This window comes from Epinephelus fuscoguttatus, linkage group LG20 (genome assembly GCF_011397635.1).
Source record: "Epinephelus fuscoguttatus linkage group LG20, E.fuscoguttatus.final_Chr_v1".
In the NCBI taxonomy this organism is placed as follows: Eukaryota; Metazoa; Chordata; class Actinopteri; order Perciformes; family Serranidae; genus Epinephelus; species Epinephelus fuscoguttatus.
Window position 1 is genome coordinate 24,901,458 of NC_064771.1, and position 21,846 is coordinate 24,923,303.

The 21,846-nt window shown below is 40.8% G+C and overlaps 1 protein-coding gene across 2 annotated transcripts in view; it reads right to left on the reverse strand.

Annotated features, from left to right (window-relative positions):
* Positions 1–21,846, reverse strand: part of pax2b (paired box 2b) — a 45,068-nt gene that overhangs the window by 17,146 nt on the left and 6,076 nt on the right. For both annotated transcript variants that reach the window (XM_049563836.1, XM_049563837.1), the window contains exons 4-7: positions 19,799–19,878; positions 18,374–18,493; positions 6,535–6,710; positions 1,858–1,972 (exon numbers count right to left, since the gene is read on the reverse strand). In XM_049563836.1, the coding sequence (XP_049419793.1) occupies positions 1,858–1,972; positions 6,535–6,710; positions 18,374–18,493; positions 19,799–19,878 (491 nt within the window). The remainder of the gene's footprint in view (positions 1–1,857; positions 1,973–6,534; positions 6,711–18,373; positions 18,494–19,798; positions 19,879–21,846) is intronic.

Here is a 21,846-nt window from a genome sequence, read left to right on the forward strand (position 1 = left end):
ATAAACTTGACGTGAGAAACTTTACCCCATGCTTACGAACATTTTAGAAATGGGAAAATATCAAATATTTTTGGCACTAACCATTTTTGCCTTTTGTTCGTATGTACATTTTGAGTATTGTACCGACGCCTTGTTCTATAAAGGAGACCCAGGGTCCATTTGTTTTTGAGAGGAAGTGACCTCTGTGGATAATTTGGCTCTTGGTAAAAACCTCCTGAACTTTTGGATCTTAAGTTATCTGCGGAAAAATTTGAGCACACATTAGCAGGTGCTGGGCTAGCGGCCTGTCTGCAGCATGCCAAACAGGGTAGGAGAAACACCGATTTGTAACGTGAAACTGCTTTATTCAGTGTTTTTACCTGTTTAAGTTACAGTGTCTATTGTTCTGGAGAGGAAGAGACCTTAGTGGATAATTCGGCTCCCGGTAAAAACTTCCTGATCAATGAACAGTGAAAGAATTCTAACTGGGAGAAGTTTCCGCTGGTTGCAATTTGCACTCCTTACTCCCATAAATCTTACACACTGTTCCTTTAAATGTTTGATGCTCAAAATTTACCCCCCCAAACTTCCCATTTCCTCCCCAATGTTGAAACAAAACCTTCGCCTTTCCACCAAAGCAAGTCATGTGCTCTCACATGCATCCACACACACACACACACACACACACACACACACACACACACACACACACACACACAGACACACACACACTAGTATGCATACAATCCCATCTTTCTTCCTCTACATGTCTCTTTGCACCTGTAAAGCAGTAAGGAGACCCTCTCCAGTCTGCAGAGACCATCTAAAATATCCCAGGTGCAAACAAAGCCGCCTGCACAACCGGGGCCCGCGTTTCTACGGGGGCCATCGGTGCACAAAGGACAAACACACACCTTTCTTCTCAGGAGGCCAGCCTTACAGGGGAAATCTACCTCCCACATATTAATGAGAAAAGGGCCCTTTCTTTTCTCATAAGGCCGCTTGGCTATCATTTGAGAAGGGGGGCCGCAGCAATTTTCAATCACCCTGTCCTCCCCCACGCAGAACTCGTTGCCTTTGATGGCTGCTGCATAATTATATGAATTTTAATAAAAGCTCTGTATATTAATCTTGGGGCCCCCGACAGTCATCGTAAACTTTCAGTAAACTTAACCTTCTTCTTGGTAATAACACGGCAACAACGAAACAATATTTCAATTAGCCAGGCAGTCATTAACTGTGACAAGGAGAGGAGACGACGACGAGGAGGGGGGGGTGGAAAGAGGGAGAGAGAGAGATAGGAGGGCGAAATAAATGATCATGGTGTTAGAGTTAGGCGGCAGAAAATGCCAGAGCGTATTTACCGAGGCACATTACTCGTGCTTTGAGACACACAAACTGTCTCCCGGCGAACAAATCACAGGAGCAACACAGCAGCAGCCAACAAGCAGTCAGTCCTGCATGGTGGCCCTCTCGTGTTTTTTTTTTTTTTTCGTTGCGAGACCTTGCTCTGATACACAGTCATAGTTCTGATGTGCTGACACCCAAAGGTCCTTGTCCAGCGGTGACTGAACAGCTCGCCCCCTCCCTGCCCCACCCCACAATCTCTCTTATCGCCCTGCTTGCTCAGCAAAGAACCAGACGGAGGACAGCTGCTAAGCTTTTATCGCACCATTGTACCACCTTTTCAGCTCAGAGTGAAACGGTATTAAAAAAGTCTTCACACTTAACTTTTTGGTTTGCTTTTATTATCACATTTTCTTTTGTCAAATTGCACAAGTATTGCTTTTCCTCAATCTTTTTACACTGTTAAAATCCCCCTCAGCTGAAGCTGTGGCTCGGCAGCATAAAGGCGTACTGTATGGCACTTGATCTTACCTACAGGGTAGCTTTGCGACACGCTGGGGCCCAGGTCTGGGTTGGCGCTAGAGGATAAACTGGGCTTGACTTCGTCCAGGCTGGAATTCAGGGCAGGGAGCGAGTACTCATTAGCCTGGGAAAAGGACAGTTGAATCATTACACAACCAAACAATACCAAGATGGAAATCCTCCCTTCTCCTCCTCCATTAAGCGCTCCACACAGGCCTGTGCGAGTATAAATTTGTATGAGCGCATTGTGTGTGTGTGAGTGTGTGTGTGTGTGTGTTCAAGCTGCAGGGTGGCAGTTCAAGCATATCATGAATGTATTTTGGTATTGTCTGAGAGGAAGTGGGATTTTGAGATGAGTGAAAAGCCAAGGCGTCAGCTGGCCCTTTGTGCTTGACTGCAGTCCTACCCCTGATCAGCCAAGGGAGAAAGCAGTTCTGCTTTGTTACAGGCTCACCATGTGGCCCCTGTTTGAGAGACACCATTCACCTTTTTTTTTTTTTTTTTTTTTTTTTTTTTTCTTTTTGCTTTTAATTTGGAGTCGAAACCACCTTTAAATTTCATTACCTCTTATCTCTGAATAGAATCACTTGTACAACCTGCACTTTTTGTGGCCATGTAGCTGTTTGAGTGTTTGTGCTTCTTGTGTGCATTCAGATGTTGTGTTAAAGGATTAGTTCAGCCAAATCATATTAAAAAAAACCAAACATATTTTTAACAAAAGCAGTGTTTCGTGATGCAAGTAATTTTATGTGCTCAGGTTTTGAGATCTCACAATCTTCCATTTCAACACAACTTTAACAGTGGTGAATGGATAAATGCATTTCTGCTGCTTTATTTATTTTTTTAAATGTACATTTTTAATAAAAAAAATAGAATTATTAACTATTACATTGCATTATTATTAAAATTAAAAACAAAATAAAATTTTTGATACAGGTACCGATAACAAAATAATACTTTTTTTAAGTACTTTATTTATTTATTTATTTATTTATTTATTTATATTTTACAAAATCCTTCTGTTCATTAACAGATAAAGCCAAACTTCTTAAATGTTTCATCCTTTCTAAACACAGCTGAAATCCTAAATAGTTTGTCAAATTTTGCAAAATGATTTAAATCTTAAGATATCTGATTCAAAAAACAAACTAGACTACAAATCTGACCAAGCATTTGATGCCAACTTTGGGTGATTAAAATTTTTGATACAGACAATATTTTTTAGTCATAGGCGCAGATTTCAGGGTGGACGGATGTGCACTTTGTCCCCCATCCCAATAAAAACATGAAAGTAGCAGAGGACATTTACTTTGATATAATTAAAAACGTTTACATCCTAAATTGATGTAGAAAGGCGCATATTGGTGCATGAAAAATCTTCAAAATGGAGGGAATTAAGTGTTTGAAACTCAATATTTTCTGGTGTAGGATCCCCAGTCCCCTTTTTTATATGTGTCACCCCCAATATTGAGACCAAACCTACACCCTTGGTTTCATTTGGTGCCCAAAAGTGTCCTGGATAGTCAACAGAAGTGTGTTCCCTGAGTAGAAAGTAGCTCCAGTAAATACATGCACAGCTACGTCTCTTTATATGCAAATAAATCCAAGTGTTTCTTTTTTTATTTAGGTGAACTGACCCTTTAATTAAAAAAACAACAACAACTAAATCTAAAAATAATCTCTTCCCAGCTTGTCCCTCATCGTCGTGTTCCCTTTTGTAAATCCGCTAAAAGACACTGATGGCAGATGCTAGCAGGTTTTTTTAATGAGATGAGACTTCCGGAGTCTGAGTGTTGACAATGTTTGTCCAAAGCCCAGTGTGAGCCTGAGTGACTCAGTGGGCCGCGCTCCCACAGGGGGACGCCCGTGACCCCGCTCTTGTCTGCCACTATCACCGATAAACTCTAATTGTCTGCTACAACTGTTCACTGGCACAATGTCGGATGTTTTCCTCTATTCTCGGAGGCTTCAGACGCCAAACAGACGTTTTATCATGCAGATAAAGGGCAGAAGGGGGAAAACTGAAAAGATAGGTCTGAAAGGGATGACCAAATGGCTAGCAGAAGTGTGGGAGGGGTGAATCCATTGAGTTTTGCATCTCCAGAATGGGTTTTTAATGCCTCGCTACAGAACCCAGACACTGGCTAATAGGGCCACAAAAAAAAAAAAACGTGAGGCACCCATGAAAGGGAAAGTGCTCTGATTAATATTGCATTAAATTAAACCTGATTTTTCTAGACTGTTCTTGGCCTCCTTTTTTTCCTTACTTGCCCTCTTTTTTAGTCTAACCCCTTTCCCTCTGCCTTTTAATACTCTCCCTGACGCTCTTTGTGATTGCAAGTCATTTCCAATTCGTTTTGGTATTGATCTTCCAGTAGAAATCAGTTTTGTAATTAGCTGCAAATTAGGCCCTCTTCTGGAGGTGAGGCCTGTCCCACTGATTTATCACCTGCGTAATTCGCCCCGATTGGAGAGAAATTAAAATGAACTCAATTAGGCGACTGCTTTTGCTTTATGGGTCCGACTTGTAGTTCGGTGGGAGAAATTAATAGTCTCTTGTTGTTTAATAGTATAATGAAAGTAAATAAAGGTTATCCATTGTAATAAGCCCAGAGCTTTTAATAAGCGGTGGTTTGTGGCTGTCGGTTTGGTGTGGGGGGTGGCTGGTCCCCAAATGCCTCTTAATTTTTGAAATGAGGATGGATGGCGAGTGTGGTTTTAATATCAGAACGAAGGAGCAGGAATACATGCTTTCATACGTCCATTTTGTGAATACATGTTACAATAACGGCAGCCTCAGAGACTGTGTCAGTCATTAAGCATCAAGATGTGACACAGAATTGGAAAATAAACAACAAAGGCAAGAAGCAGCGGTTGAATAACACCGCACAAAAATGTGGAAAAATCTAGGTATTGATTAATTTCATGTTGCCTTACTGTTATTCTCAATTATAGGGGATACAAGGAATGTGTTTTTCATCACAAAATCAATAGTGTGTGGGAGTTTTCCTGGTGATCCCTCCAGCATTATACATGCTTGGTTGTAATCCAGTGCTAAGACATCTCAGACGTCTGTTTAATTAGCTTTCTGGGTATGGGAATATTTGTGACAAAGGTGCTTTTTGTGTGCGTGTGTTTGAATCATAGCCTGGTCGTACAGAAATACGTGAAATGACCAGGACCTCTTCACGCCGCATTACACGGTGGTGGCATGTATTGTGTTGAAATTACAGGCTGGCACTACAGTAAGAATGCCAATGGAAAGGCAGGTAGGATCCTTGGTTTTGGTGGACATACAAATTCCTTGGTTCAGTAATGCCATGCAGTGGGCGGTGGTGATGCAATGACCCCATAGGCAGTATAAAGAGTGAGAATGTCCGCTTAGGGAGAAGGTCAGGGTGGTGGATGGGTTACAGCTACACCGTACTTTTACTCTGGACATGCTGTTTGTGTTTTGTGTGAAACTAAAAGTCAACTTCGACTTATTTTACTTCACAAGTTACATCCTTTACGTAATTACTTATGGAAGAAACACTGGACTTTCACCTAGTATTTGATATACGTATGTCCTTTACATACTTTTGTGCTTTCATGATGTTCTTACATCCTGCATGTTACAAACTTAGTTATTATAATGAAAAACATGATCTTTTTCCAAACCTAACTAAGTAGTTTTGGTGTTTAAACCCAACCATGCTGCCCTGAATGTGACAATTGCAGTTATTTTAACCAAAACCACCTAACCTGGCTGTTTTGGTGCCTAAACCCAACTGTGCTGCCCTGTGTGTGAGAAACCTAGTTTTTTAACCGTCAATATGATCTTTTGTTCAAATCTAACCAAGTATTTTTGGTGCCTAAACCCAACGGTATTACCCTGTATATAACAAATGTAGTTACTTTTTCTAAACCTAACCAAGTAGTTTTGGTGCCTAACTCCTAGCGTGCCGCTCTGTTCGTAACAAACGTTATTTTAACCTTAAATACAATATTTTGTTAAACCAACCAAGCATGTTGGTGCCTAAATCCGACCATGCCACCCTGTACATACCAAAAGTGGCTATTTCCACCAAAAACACAATCTTTTTCTAAACCTTACCAAGAAGTGTTGGTGCCTAAACCCAACCGAATCACCCTGTACATAACAAACAGAGTTGTTTAAACTTAAAACATAATCTCTTTCTAAATCAAACCAAGTAGTTTTGGTGCGTAATTCCTAGCATTCCACTCTGGCCATAACAGACCTAGTTATTTTAACCGAAAACACAAGCTTTTTCTATACCTAACCAAGTAGTAGTTTTTCCTACCATGCCGCTTTGTCCTTAACAAACATAGTTATTTTAATCTAAAATACGATATTTGTTTCAATTAACCAAGCAGGTTTGGTGCTTTAACACAACTGTGCTGCTTTGTATGTAACAAAGGTACCTAACCAAGTATTTGTGCCGCCCTGTACATAACATACATTCTTATTTTAACTGAAAACTCAAGATTTTTCTAAACCTAATCAAGCAGTTTTAGTGCCTGAACCCATCAGTACCACCACCATGTCATTTCAACACAGTACATGTCACCATCACGTAATGCAGTGTTCAGAGGTCGTGGTCATTTCAGGTATCATCACATTCACAGTTTGGGTGTGTTTACTTGTATGTGAGGAAAGAGCAGAGGTGTTTCAGTGCTACTAACCTGTTCAGGTTTGATGTGCTCCGATGTTGGGAAGACGTCAGGGTACGAGGGGCGTTCAAAGACCCGGTCCAATGCTTCCAGCTGCTGCTGGGTGAAGGCATCTGCCCTAAGGTGTTTCCGTAAACTCTCCACACTACCCTGAGAATCACTGTTTGGGCCAGAACCATCTGAACCATCTACAAGAAGAAAGAGCAACAATCGAGACACTGACCCCGGGAAGCTGGCCTTCACTTCAAGCTATAGCACTTTATATTCTCCTCATGTATTTTTCTGTACCACCTCTGTGGGGGATCTGAGGAGGACAGAAAGGGATGGTGTGCAGGTTTTCCCATTCCTTAATGGCTGTAGTGAGCCACTGGCTACATCACACAGGTTTTTCCCTGCACCCCCCCCCCGCCCACCGCCACAGTAACACCATCATGATCTGAAAGCCCTCTGGTAATTGATGGATCACCATCACTTGCAAATATATACATGTTCTGGCAAGCATGTATACTAATGAAAGCAGCAGCTAGCCCATTTTCATTCCAGCTAGAGGATTTTTTTTTCCTCCCCAAAACCCTCCTGGTGCTCGCTGAAATCAAGAGCAGTTTTTTAAAGCACAATTTCCCTTTCACAATTCAATACTGCTTTCATTCTCTGCGAGTGTGGTGGTTCCATTTGGAAACAGCGGCGGAGGACAAGAGGCTGAATAAAATTGTACAGTCTGGTTCAATCATCCTGCTCTCCAAACACAGGAATTTTCTCCCGACTCCTGACCTGATTACCTGACTGTTGGGAGAAGGATGCCTTAGCTTTTCCCGTTGTCACTTGTGTGCGACACTTTAAAGCCTTTACAGACCATCCTACCATACCTCCCTCCCTCTTCCCCTCCCTCCCTCCATCCCCGGCTGCAGTGTCTGTAGGTCTCCTCCCCGGATCCCAGAAAGCTTCAGCTCCCTTACAAATCTGTCATTCTAAATTTGCGGCAGATTATGTTCTCCCCTCAGTGGGAGAGTAGTGATATATGATATGCAAGGCCCCTATTGATTGCCTGATCTGGTGGCAAGAGGGAGCTGAAATGAACTTGAAATGAACATCATGCCTCAACTCATTGTGCGTATAATACTCTACTTAATCCCACATTTTTCTCTGCCATGGAATTCAATTGATCAATCATGTCTGTGTGATAGTACCATTTGGGAGGGTTATTGCCATTCTATTCTGCTGCTTGACCTTTTTTCACCGGCTGAGGCCAGAGGATGAACCCAACTCTCCCGTCAAGGAGCTATAAAAGAGAGTGTGTGTGTGTGTGGGTGTGTGTGTGGGGGAGTGTGTTTGACCTGAAATTGTGCTGATAGCTGCAAAAACGTAGAGCAATAAATATCAAGAGTTTGCCAACAATATCTTGCTAACTATTCATTATGTTTTCACTGCACAGATAAATGCGGGACATATTTACAGCCAGTACACTGATCCAATATGTCGTATCGTTATCGGTGCCAATACTGATGTCAATAGGTTGATTGGGTTTTGGCCACAATATGATGGATTTCGTTTCTTTGTCAGTGTCGTTATAAAAATCTAAGGCATCTGCCAAATTTATCTGCACTCATAGTTCTTTCAGTCATGGATGCTGTATCAGATTTTAGTGGCAGAGTAATGGAAATGCAATTCGATGACCAAAATGAAATCTCAGAATCTGTTGGCTGTTGTCTGACGATGACAAAGCTTTTTATTAGCCTTTGTTTAAATTTATCTACAGTCGTGGTTCTTTCAGTCATGGCTGCTGTATCAGATTTTAGAGCCGCAGTAATCCCTGTCCTCATTTTACTTGTTTACCTTTAAACATATGTAAGGTAAACAGATTTTAAATTTGGGATAAGAAATCACTGGTACTTGGTAACAGCAGATACCTTGAATTGAGGTTTCGGTTAATCTCAATCCAAATTTTACTCTCATGTTTCCTTATATTTATGAGAAATTTTCCATGTTGTATGAGAGTACGTCACTTTCGACCTTTTAGACCTTGAGTACTTCTAAATATTCAAATCCACCATATAATCTCAAAAATGCTTTGTCATCCAGCTTAAACATGTTTTTTTAAGGACACAATAGAATTTAAAAGAATAGTTCAGTGGTTCCCACAGAATCAGAATCTATCTTTGATGGCAGCTGATGCCAGGGGGTGGGGGTATGGAGGTGGGCAAACTTTTTTCCTTGGTGTCCTTTGGTATCATTCTGGTTTCATTTTGTGTCCCCTCTCTAAATTGTGGGTCCATGAAAGCAGCACAGGTGGAGCTCTTCGTGACTTTATTTTTCCTCAGCAGGACTTTATGGACTTTGATTAGCAGGGTTAATAATTGATCCGTCAATCAGATCAGAGCTGATCAGATCAGATCGATGGATGAGAGGAGCAGCTGCGGCAGAACCTGGCGTTCTAATTTTTATAAACAGATAGCTACATATAAAGATTTTGGTACTGGAAGCGTACTGGTTTCTGTTTGTAGTCTGAGTAGTCTTGACCAATCATGTTTGAATAAGCTTTGAATGCGTGCAGGTACACAGTCCATGTGGAATGCAAAAGAGGTGATACACAGTGGCCGAAATGCAATCTTAGAATCCATCGGCTATCGTCTGATGATGATAAAGCTTTTTATAAGCATTAGTTTAAATTCATGTGCATTCATATGCAGATATCTGTTTATAGAGATTCCCCAGTATCTAGATTGTTGTCAGACTGATGGCTTCTGAGACTGTGTAAACCATTGCCGGCACATGGAAGAGGAAGTCTTGGCCCGGATACTCGCTGGATCTGACAGAACCCCCAAAATATTGGACTTTGCCCCCTGAGGCTAAACGTTGCCAGACCGATAGCAGATGGGCTCTGAGACTGACCGACTTCTGACTGTGGCTTCATATTTATTGCACAGATATGACTCACCCAACCCATGAGACAAAAACAAAGAGGTTGAACTGTTCCTTTAAGCTATATGAGACCAGCTCTGATTTTGGTCCTGATTTGTTGCTCGTCTGAACTCTTGAGGTGAATATTCAACATGTTTTCACCTACTCGAGCTGCTGCTTGTCACTTTATCAAACTCAATTGTTCTCTTTGCTTCCAAAGCAAATGGAGTCATTAATTACTTTCCATCAGCCGGCCCGAGCCACAACACCTGATCAATACCCCCCTCAACCCCGCCGCCCCCCACCGCCACCATATTTGTCATTCACCACTGAGGAATACACTTCCCACACACAAGACAAACCATCCCGGGTCAACCTACACACTCTTCCTCCCACTCAGACTGAGGACAGTCCCATCTGTCCTCCCAGCCACTGACTCTCATCTGACAGATCAGCAATGACTGTGTTTTGGTGATGAAGATGATTCTGGTGACATTTAGAACATTTATGTAGAGATGTGTAATTAAGCCTCCTTTCAGTTTAAATCAAGTTCATGCATCCTTAATTATTGTTCAAGACCGTCCACCACGAAAAAACTATAGCATCAGTTCCCTAAAGACTACATTTGTTCTTGTTCAAGTGACAAAGCCCTTTAGCAGTCGTACAAATTTTAAGTCTTTTCCATCGGCAGACAGCTCCTGCAGGATGTTGCGATCATAACAATTAAAACAAATTCAACCAATTCCTGTGAATTCTGTGTGATCTTTCAACTTTGTCCAATCACTGCAGCTTATACATGTTTGACCAGACATCGTTTCCTAGATTTCACCAAACATAGCAGTCCCCCGCACATCACCAAACTCACTTCCTTGTTCCTGGTTGTAAAGATGCAGACACATGCGACATGAACGTCTCACATTTACCAACAGAAATTACTGCTAAAGACCATGCAAGGCAACCTGATGTTCTGAACAAAACAAGGGTAAACAGTGTGCAACGTTAAGGTGGAACTCAAGCAAAAGTCATCGATTCCACAAACAGTTTCTACCGCAAATGACACCAGGAGAACGTTTGAAATGTGTTGACGACAGACAGGTAAAATCACCAAGACAGAGGCTGTTGCATCCAGATCTATTGCACATGCTAAAAGTATCAATGTGAGTTTGATTAAATATGCACTGTTAGTGTTGTATAAAACACAAACTCAGAACATTGTGGTTTGATTCTGCCTGGAATGAGTTGCCTTTGATTTTTAATCAAGTATACAGAAAAACAAATTCTAACTGTTTTTGCAATTTTCACCCGCTCCCGCAAAAAACGATTAAAAACATTGCAACATAAATTACAATTTTTTTTTAGAAAAGCTGCTGTGAAATCAGGTATTTGAGCCAACAATCCCAAAAAAGACTTAAAAGAAGTAGGGGGACATTTTCATAGAACCACAAAATGTCAACAAAGAAAGTCAACTGTTCCTACCAAGACTCAGTGTTGGCATCTTGTCTTTCAATCATGACCACAATCATTTCCTTTAATCTTGCAACCATGTCATCAAACGCCCCTAATCTAAACAAAGTAGTCATTTTAACCTTTTCCTAACCTGAACCAATTCATTTGTTTATCTAACCAAAACTGTGTATGATTTTTCAACAAAACTTGTCTGCGTCATTCTGAGGGGAAGTTACATTCAGCATATTTAGTACTTTAATATGAAGGACTTGTCATTTTCTTACAATAAATGAGACATGAAAACACTTTTTTTTTCCAAAGTAAGAGGAATACAGGTCATTTCACATCAGAGATGTCCGTATTTGTGTTTTGTGTGTGCTCAAACATGACCGAAAAAAGGCTGATGCAGTGATATTTCCATTCACAAATCAGAATTCAACCAATAAAAAAATTTATAATCTATATTTAAATGGTTTGGTTGTTTCATATGTTGATCAGGAGATGCCCCTGCCAAACAAATGTGATCAAACTTCACCTGCACAGACCTGATGAAGAAGAGTAGTTTAGTTTTTAGTGTTAAATTATTATTAATGTGTACATACTTGTGTTTTTTTCAGCTTTAGCTTTGGTTTTTGCTCATTAAGCCACAAATAATTAGTGTTAAATAGAAATGTAAAACATTTGTAGTTGTTGTCCGCTGCTGTGAAGTGTCTTTAAGCACTTGTTGTCGCCACAAGAAGTCAGATTCATTATTTGGATGTTTCCAAATGTTCCCATTATGCAGCGGTGATTCTAATCTTTGACCACAGTGGCTTTGTTGGTGCGTTACATGCTTGTCCCGCTCTGTGGTCGTTTATTGATCATCGCTGGAGTTGAGTGTATTCATCTTGACATCGGTCTGTATTAACACTCTGGTAACGAGGGAGCAGCCTCTATCAGATCAGATAACCGGCTCTATAAAGCAGACTCCTCTCTGCGGGTTTGGCACCCAGAGGTCACGACCCTTAGCAGGAGGCTTTAGCTGAGGCAACTCTGAGACCGGGGGTGAGTCTGAGTGACTGCCCACCAAACAAAAACAGAACAGTTATCATGAATGAAGAGCACGTTGAGCATAAATAACACTAAAACTCTGATTCCAACAGAAGAAAAAATCTTTTCAGAATGAAAGTTTAACTTTTTTGACACGATGAAAACAGAGTTTCTAAGTTGCTGTCGGAGGCGCGGGGAGGTGAGCTGGCACCTTGAGGTCATGAATGCCCCCCTCAGATGAATGAGCTTACCCCCCTCTCAGTCGGCTCCTTGTTTAAATAACATGTCAACATACATACGCTCTCATTCCCTCAACACATTGTTATGTATTTCACAATAATACACCTCCATGATTTCCCGCCTGATTCAATTCTCAGCTAAATGAAATCAAATTAAAACAAATTGGATGAACTCAGCTGCATTTTGTTCTGTCTAATTGAATGTTTTGATTATGTAAACATAAATGAAATGCTGTGATATGTTTGTTCTGCATCACCAGAGATGTGTGATTGGTGTTTTATAGGGATTGGACAATTAAATTGATGGAAAATTAATCAACAACATTTTTTTATAATCGATTAATCAAAAAGTGGCCAAACATTTTCTGTTTGCAGCTTTTCAAATGTGAGAATTTGCTGCTTTTCTCTGTTTTATGTCACACATTAATTTACTTTTTTGATTTTGGGGCTGTTGGTCAAGCAAAATAAATTGATGCAGAAACTAGCAGATTGGTGCATAAAAATTCAATAGATTGCAGGAAACTAAGTGTTTGATGCTCAGAATTTTCTGGCAGAGGACCCCCAAACTCCCCGTTTCATGTGTCCCCACAATGCTGTAACAAAACCTACGCCCTTGAGAAGTAGTTGTAATATTTTCTGACATTTAATAGGCCAAACTAATTAAAATAATTAAAGTACTCTGTAGCTGCAGCCCCATTCCTCATAATCGTGCCCCAGCGGGCATTCTAATGTTTATTTCCTGTTGAACTAACGTCATGCACTATGGCTGAGTCACTGTTGAATTATGTTTTTATTTTTAAAGATGAATCAATGTTGATTTTACAGTGTTGTTTCATAAACTTTAAACATTGTTTCAACATTGAACCAGATCTTACTGAAATTTCAATGTTTAGTCATGAGAAATTTGTTAACCTTTTTACATACATCAGATTTAAATGTTGTTTCAATGTTGTTTTAATGTTGGAACAACAACTGACATACAGTAATTGCAACCACATTTCAGCATTGAAGGTCAGTCGTGTGCCAGCTGGGGCTGACATCAGAAATCTGTATGACATCAGACAGACATTAAATTTTGGTTGGAGTGAAAATTGTGTTGGCAAAATTTTCAATTTCTAATGATGTTAGAATTTCAAGTTGTGTGAACATTAACATTATGACATTTATGGGTTTTGCTCTCCATATTTCACAACTAAATGTTCTATGTCAAGATGACGTTGGCATGAGACGTTTGGAAGATGTTGGATTTTGGTTACTTAACACATCTTGTATGTATATCCGTATGCTGAGAAGCCCTGTGAGGCAAATTGTGATTTGTGATATTGGGCTTTATAAATAAAATTGACTGATTGATTGATCTTTAAACCAACAAAATCATCTATCGTCAAATAGATGTTGGCATTAGACGTTCTGACATTGAATTTGTTAACCCAGTGTCACAATTTAAATTCAACCAAATATCAAGGTCTCATGACGTTGATAGCCAGCTGAGAAGACATTACAAGTAGTGTAAGTATATTCTGACAATTATAGTACAAACAAATCAAAATAATCAAAGTATTCTGTAGCTGCTCCTCCTCGTAACCCAGCCGGTACTGGATGTCAAGATGCTGTCAGAAAGACATTGGAAGTTTGTTGGAAAGAAACTCGTGTTGATGATATTTTAAATATCTAATGACGTTAGAATTTTACGTCATGTGGACGTGTAATGACGTCGGTGTCCTGCTGGGATGATTCAGAAGGGAAACATTTTGGAAACTTGCTGTCGGCCATCCATTTGCTGTGATGTTCCTGAGCTTTATTAATCTAATTTGGAGGTTGCACTTAGGTGCTGACATTTTGCTGCGCTCTGAGTTCCTGTGTTGATTCTTCCCCCCACCCCACCCCCACCCCTCTATAACAGATGCTGATACACAGAGCAGGGTGTGACGGTGGCCCGCTCCATCACTCATCTCCATCCACACACACACACACACACACACACACACATCAACTCAGTCCTCATGACACTCAGAGATGAGAAATAATTAATTCAACAGCTACTGAAGCACAGAATCACATCCATTCTGACTGCCACTGGCTATTGTTGTTGGCTTTTGATATATATGATGATCATCTTATCATGAAATTTCTCTCTCTCTGTATTTCTCTCATAAATCAAGAAGAAAGCCCGACACAAAGCGAGAAAGCGGCCAGAATGGCTGAAATTAAGAGTCGTCTACAGGTCTGATTGTGCAATTTGTGGGCCGCTCTGAAAGGCCGCTGTGATATGACTTTGAAAGGCCTGGACACACTTCATGGACGCTGCATGTTCTCAACAGACCTCCGAGCTGTCTGCTGAGGTCAATTCAGCTCACTCAGACGCTCACTAATAACAAGAAGGTGAACAAAAAACATCCATGAAAGCAGATTTGTACTTAAACATCAGATCCTGTATGACAGATTTTTATTTGACCCTGAGAGGAGCAGCTTCTCCTTTGTCTTTTCTGGAGCCCACCGTGTCAGAAGCAGCGGGGGTGGAGGAGTTGGGATGTTAATCTGTGAGGTAATAGCTTTTCTCTGCAGAATTGCAAATTCTAATATATGTCACTTTGTAAAAGGTGCGGACAGCCATGGTCACCAAAGACACCGTCTCCAGAGGTCTCCCTCTCCCCCACTCTGTCCGTCCGCAACAATGGCTGCCAAGTGTAACATGCTACTTTTAATTTGCAATAACACGTGACAATAGCAGATTAATGGCTCTTATGACACCTGTGTCCCTGAAGCTCCTCTCGCCGAGACCCAGTGTACATAACGTGTGTCACAGTACATTATCTCTACATCCCTCCTGTAATGGAGGGGACCTTTTTTTTTAAGGGCACTGCTGACTTGGAAACTTAGGAGCTGTCGGCCTGCTTGGCAGAGCGCCACAGCGACTGCCTAAAACAAATACTCTGGGCTGCACAGCCAATCCATTTCAGCGGGGCCCGTGTTGCACGCCGCCCTCCCCTCCCGTAACCCTTCCCCTCCTTTTTCCTTCGCTCATTTTTTGTTCATGTTTTCAACCCTCCATAATGACTGCTTGTGCCACAATCATCATGAGGCTTACCAAGTTAAATAGGGCTCAGGCAAGCTACTGTGCTGTGAGGAAATTTAATCCAAGCATTAACTGACTATAGACTACTGACTACTGAGGGAAGCAAAATACGTCTGTATGGGAAATAAGGCAACACTGAAACACAGAGCTCAGCTAAAAAAAGAGCTGCTGTAACCCAAAAATGACCAGAAACACCAACGTAGCAGCATCCTTGTGACTTTACACACACTTTCCAAACACTGAGGACTTATATGTGGCTTTCTAGCTTTAAGTTTGGACAAAATATTGTGAATTTCAGTGGAAGATGTCAAGCTGAACTGTATGTAGAGCGTCTGGCTGGAAGAGTCTTTGCAGATATTTCATTACACCTGCTCAGAGGTCTCACCACTGGAGGAATTTTGGCTCCCAGGAAGCCAACTGTTACCACTTGTTTTGGGCCTGTCAGAAAGTAAACACTTTCTGGTGTGAAATTTACACAGAAAAAAATATATATTTAAATGTGATGAACTCCTTTTTGGGGCTTTTACTTTCAGCATCTTCACATATTAACACAAAATACTTGTTTGGCATACTGAGTGTCGTTGCTAGAAAAGCAATTACAAACAAATGACTTAAGCCAGACACCCCATTTATAGAGAGCTGGTGTGATATCATTTATGAAATCTATGTAATGAAAAGAATTACGCTCAAAATGAGGCTTCAGGGATTTATATTTGAGGAAATTTGGAAGAAGCAGAAAATGTGTTGGAAAGTGTTTAAATTTGTTTTTCAACTATTTAATATTTTTTATTCATTTATCTTAAAAGAAAAACACCCCATGTTATAAGTTTGTGTTTTACTACTACATTGTAAAAAGACTGTTGAGTGAATCCAAATAAAGTCAAAAATGCCCAAAAATAAATAAATAAATGTAGCTTTCTTGGTTAAGAAGTGTCACTTTGCCTTGTTTGGTTAGAAAAAACGCTAAGCAGTAGGCTTATGGTTATAGCATTTGATAATTTCCAGACATTTTTCTCTTTAAAAGTGACTAAATTACTTGTTTTTTCAATGTAAATGTTACAAAAATGCATGAATAGAAGCAGAGTAAGAAGGCCCTTTAAAACAGTTGATGACATCTATGTGATGATTTTCTCTCAACGGTGCACTGCAAAACTTAATAATACGTCATACTGGAGCTGCAGCCTAAATGTCAAAATAAAATTACTCACTTTTTTCATGCAAAGGCTTAATTTCCAGAGATATTGAAACCTCTACATTCCAAATTTAGTGTCTTAAATGACAGCTATGACACTTTAGCCCAAGGCAGGAATTATTATATATATTTTGGGGGGGACATCACCCCCCACCCCCAAATTATTGCTAACATATACATAAAAAAAATCTTTGTTATGCTACTACAGTAGGACAGGAAACCATGCATTGCTGTCCGAAATAATTAGAATAAATGCTCCTAACCCCCAGAACCCCCAGCAGATAATGGCCCCCCCCAGTGTTGACTCCATGGCTCCGGCCCTGCTGCAGCCCACCACGTGCAAAATCTTGAAATTCAGTGTGTTTTTTAGGCTTTTTGGGGGCTGTATTTGCACTTTAAGAGCAGACAGCAACAGGACAATAGTGTCTACAGGGTAACATCGTATGTAATATACTATTCTTACAAACTGTGGCTCGAGGCGAGACATTGCTTTTGCAGCCGTGTGTGTGTGCGGCCGAGGCCTGGGGTTTATGTTTTGGAAAGATGAAGTATCCCTGACCCCGTGGTTCCAGGTAGGCACCAGCTGGCCGTTATAAGAGAGAGTATATAAGAACCACAGCTCCCTCCGTCACCCTCAGTACAAGTCCTACCCTGACGCAAACACACACATGGGCGCACACATCCCCGCACACACACACACACACACACACACACACACACGCACACACAGCTTTCTTCTCTTTCATCGTAATGCTGGCCGAGCACCTAAATCACAGAAATGGCAGCACATCAGGGGAATCATTTGAGACTGAATAGCCGTAGAAACATGGCGCTGTCACCTGGAAGACCTCCACAAAACAGGCCAGCTCTCCTCCTCACACACACACACACCTTATTCCCCTCCATGCCCTTTAATACCTCTTTGCCCTTCAGTAGCAATCTGCATAGAAATGTGTGCATTCTATCATTCAGGGACTAGACATTACACCCCGGCTAATATGAGAGGTCCTCGAACGACTGAAAATGAACCCTTGAAAATACCAGACGTTTGCATTATGCCGCCGCGATTGCATCTCTTACAGGGAAAGACTTGATTATGTCATTTGCCATGTCCACGTCATGCTGGTTTTTATATCTTTGCCAGGAAATCTACCTCTGACAGGTCATTAGTCATCCCCTCCCTCCCCTGCACGCACATAAAACATCAATTCCACTCAATATCCCGCAAACCCCCGTGCTTCTCAACAAACGCCATAACAAAGAAGACGCTATGTAAACTGCTGCCGTGCTCTGATTAGCTCTCATTCCACAGCACTGCAGAAATAAGGCACTCATTCCCCACCCTGTTTGAGATAACTGCCCCTTTTTCCAGCAGCCACATCATCCCTCCGTACCCATACATGCTTCGGAGTGCATCTGTTTAGCTATTCTCATCAGCTACTTATGTAGTGACATTAAGGAAGCCTATTGCTTACAGAACCAATAATCTATATCGCCTCAGGCTCTCTTATATCCACTAACCTACTACTTCAGCAGCAGAAGTGGAGCCACTTTTGTTAAAGGAGGAAAAAAAAAAGCCCTCCACAGAGCTACAGCGGCTTTCTTGACTGACCTGGGTGGTTGGCTACATCATCTTGACATGTAATTATCTAAAGCCCTTTAATCACTTCCATAAAGATTAATTGCAGGAGACAACAGCGGAGGTCGTGTCTTCAAATCAAAAGACTCCTTGGCAGATTGACACAGCGGTGTAACAGAGTTCAGACTTAGGTGTTTTATAAGGGTCATCTGCTGGAACTGAAGCAGGTTTTAATGCTGTAATTGCAAGTTCAGCAAAGTGGGTTTTATAGCATAAAGCTGCACAGAATCCTACTCAAGTTTTTAGCCTTTTTTGAAAAGATATTTTCTTCATGCTAATCCTGAGCTGAGCTTTTTTTTCTTTACTTCTCAAGACAGACAAAATTCCCTTACCTTCATCTCTTTTCCTCTTTTCACCATTGGATCGGGGAATACCCAGAATCCCGTTGATGGAGTAGGATCCTGCAGGGTCGTTGGAGGCGCTGGTTACAGGCGGAGAGGCTGTGCTTGGTACTGGGAGGGGGAAAAAGGAAAACGTGCATATCAGATTTTCACTACACAATTATCGTAGCAAAAAGAATTCACGATAACGATAATATCGGCATATATTTGTAAAATTAGTAATAATAATGCTAATTGGTTAAATTCATCTTTACTCTTTAGAGTTCAGAGGTGGAGAGGGGGACGAAGCGAGAGCAGAAAGAAACAAACAATTTAAGAGGTGCTGGATTATTTACACAATATTATCGTATGTGTATTATTACCATGATATCAGTATTTAATATTTTAAATATTATGGTTATCGTCTATACCGGTATATCGACACACTCCTAATGCATGTACGGTATTTCCTGGGAAGAAATGACAAAAATCATGATATTTTTTTTAACCAAATACCTCGATATCACTATTGCATCGCTATTGTAGGGTTGACAATTCGTGCTTCACAAAATATTTCGGTATTTTCGATAAATAATTATCAGTAATGTAGATATAATGACAAAGTGGGTAAAGGCGAATAATAGAACAGCTCAAACAGTCTGGTTGTGTTCAGAAAATTACATCACGTTATGTTACAATATCCAAAATTGAAGACGATATCTAGTCTCGTATCACGATATCGATATAATATCATATCACCCAGCCCTAGTATGTGCTGTGATGTCATAGGCAGTGTTGCGGAATAACTAGCTACGTGGAGAAATACGGGATTAAATTACAGTTGCTAATCAAAATGTTGGCGATTGTAAAGAGGTTACATTCGAATATATTTTTGGTAAAAAGCTGATACTTTGCTTTGCATCTTGTCGCCATGCACGTAAAACCTTTCTTTGGCCTATTGCCAGTCAACAAGGGTCAGCAACGCCTTTGGGACAAATTTGGGCGCACCAACAAGCATAGGTTGGCTTACAAGGAGCTGCTTCTACGTCATATTTTTAGGCTCAAATTTTCAGCATTGTTTTTGATTGGTTCTCTTATTTGAATTTGCTCCGCCTCTTGTCTGCCAATAAAATCCTTACAAAATGCTCTAAGAACCCTGAGTTTGCAACCGGTCAACAACACCAAGTTAGGTGGCCAGGAGGTCAGACAAGAACACCTTTCAATTCTTCAAAACTTAAAAATACTTCCCTTCTAAAATCAGAAATGCTGTGACATGACTGTGCAGCGTTTGTTTACCACCAGCGATGAAAATGGCGCCAACATCGACATAATTTATGTTTTTAGGACCCTTCAGCTTTGTTAGAAAATAATCAAATCTGTTACCTATAACATTTCAAACCAGCAGTGTTCACATGATGCTGTGAGGTGCAGCATTACCTATAGTATGGCCTGGTGTCGACAGGGATGACCCATCAGGAGACGGATGGAAAGGCTGCTGGACTTTTGTTCGGATGATCCTGAGGAACAAAGGGACAAAAAAAAAAAACAACCCAGATGTCACAGCTGCTCTTCTACAACCCGCGTCCCTTCCTGGAGATTTCCCTAACTGCCCCTAACAGCAGCTACTACAGAGATATTGTGAGATTAAGATATCAAACGCAACTCATACGCAAGCAGGGATCTGGTCAGTGGTTCTACCTTAAAGGTGAGCTGTGGAGAAAAGTCTTCATTGCACTTTTGGTCTGAGTGATCTTGCAAACAAAGCATGAAATCACATCAATTCACCTCAATGATCAGCTTCACTGACTCTACCTGGCCCACACTAATCAGCTCTCTCCCCCCTCGTCTCTCCCCACCCCCACCCCCCCACTGTGGAGGGGGTTTCACCGGGGCCGATCGCAGCCCTTTTGCTTCCCAGATCAAACATCTCTGTAGGACCAGCAGCCCCCCATGTGCCAATGCGGATGAGGTTGTATTGATCGGGGCTTGGGGAGAAAAAGTTGGGGATTAGTCACACGGGCAAACAGATGCAAATAGAAAGCTATAAATTATATGTGACAGGAAAGCAATAGTTCCTTATTGCCTTGCACAAGCTTACGCCAGCATTAGATTCCTTTAATCTGAATGGCACTTGGGGAGAAAGGGAGCTGTCACAATAATTTGTAAACTTTAAAACTATTCATCATGTATGCCACCGGAGCTATTTTGGAGCACAAAGAGAGGTCGGGTGAGGACTGTGGGGCCTTTTAGGGTGCACAATTCAGATTTAGATCCTTATTTATTTGCATCGGTGCGGATTTTAGGGGGGATAGAGGGAACACTTCCCTGTTGATATAGAGCATGTGCATCTGTCCCACTGAAATAAAAACATAGAAGTAGCAATGGTGTAAAATTAAAGACATTTATACCTTAAATTGATGCAGAAAAGACACGAATTGGTGCATGAAAATTGCAGAAAATTGAGTGTTTGATGCTTTCAACAGTACACTTAAACATTAATAAGACAGTCATATACACTCCAGGATATGACATGATAACCAAAATAAAACGACTATTTTACACAGTTTGCACCAAAACTGGAACTCACACATGGTTGCAAAAACCTGCACATCCTCCATTTAGTGTCCTAAACGACACCTGCAAAATTGGTGCATAAATAGTCCGTCAGAAATCTGCAATCAGAAGATACCTGATTTAAAAATAAGTAAACAAGATTTTGAATCAGACCGGACATTTGATGCCAAATTCTGGTGGTTTAGATTGTTGATACTCAGTGCTATGGACAGTATGTTTCAGTCATAGTCGAAGATTTCGGGGGCACAGGGGATATGTTCCCCTCAGTTTTTAGAACATAGGCTTTTGTCACCCCCACTGAAAACATGAAAAAAGTAGAGGATACTGATTTTGACAAAATTAAAGACATTTGCAACAGAAACTGAAGCAGAAAACTTGCATATTAGTGCATGAAAATTCACCAAAATGCAGTAAATAAAGTGTTTGATGCTCAAAATCGACCCCCCGTTTCATATGTTTAAAGCTACGCCCCTGTTTTTGTGCATGTATTATTCCAGTAGGATGAACAGACAAGCCTCCACACACCGAACCAAAAATACTCCTGTTATATTTTCTCCATATCATCCAGAAATGCATCAGATGATTTGGATATTGATGTTACTGTAGGTGCCAGAAGGCTTCAGAGGAATAAATCCAACACTGTCACACACACAAAAAAACTCGCCTTGGAGGCAAAGCTACAACAACAAGCTTTTTCCAGAGAGCGCATATTGATGTTTTAATTTTTTTCACTTCTCCCCATAACAGTTATTCGACCCCTTTGACTTGTGTGTGCTACATAAATTCAAAGACTTTATTTGGTATCCATGTTCTTGATATTGAATAAGCAATTTGGGAGAATGAATTAATGACCTGGCTGTTGCTGAAAATCCCCTGAAGAAATATTAAAATTGCTTTCCTTCTGAATCAAT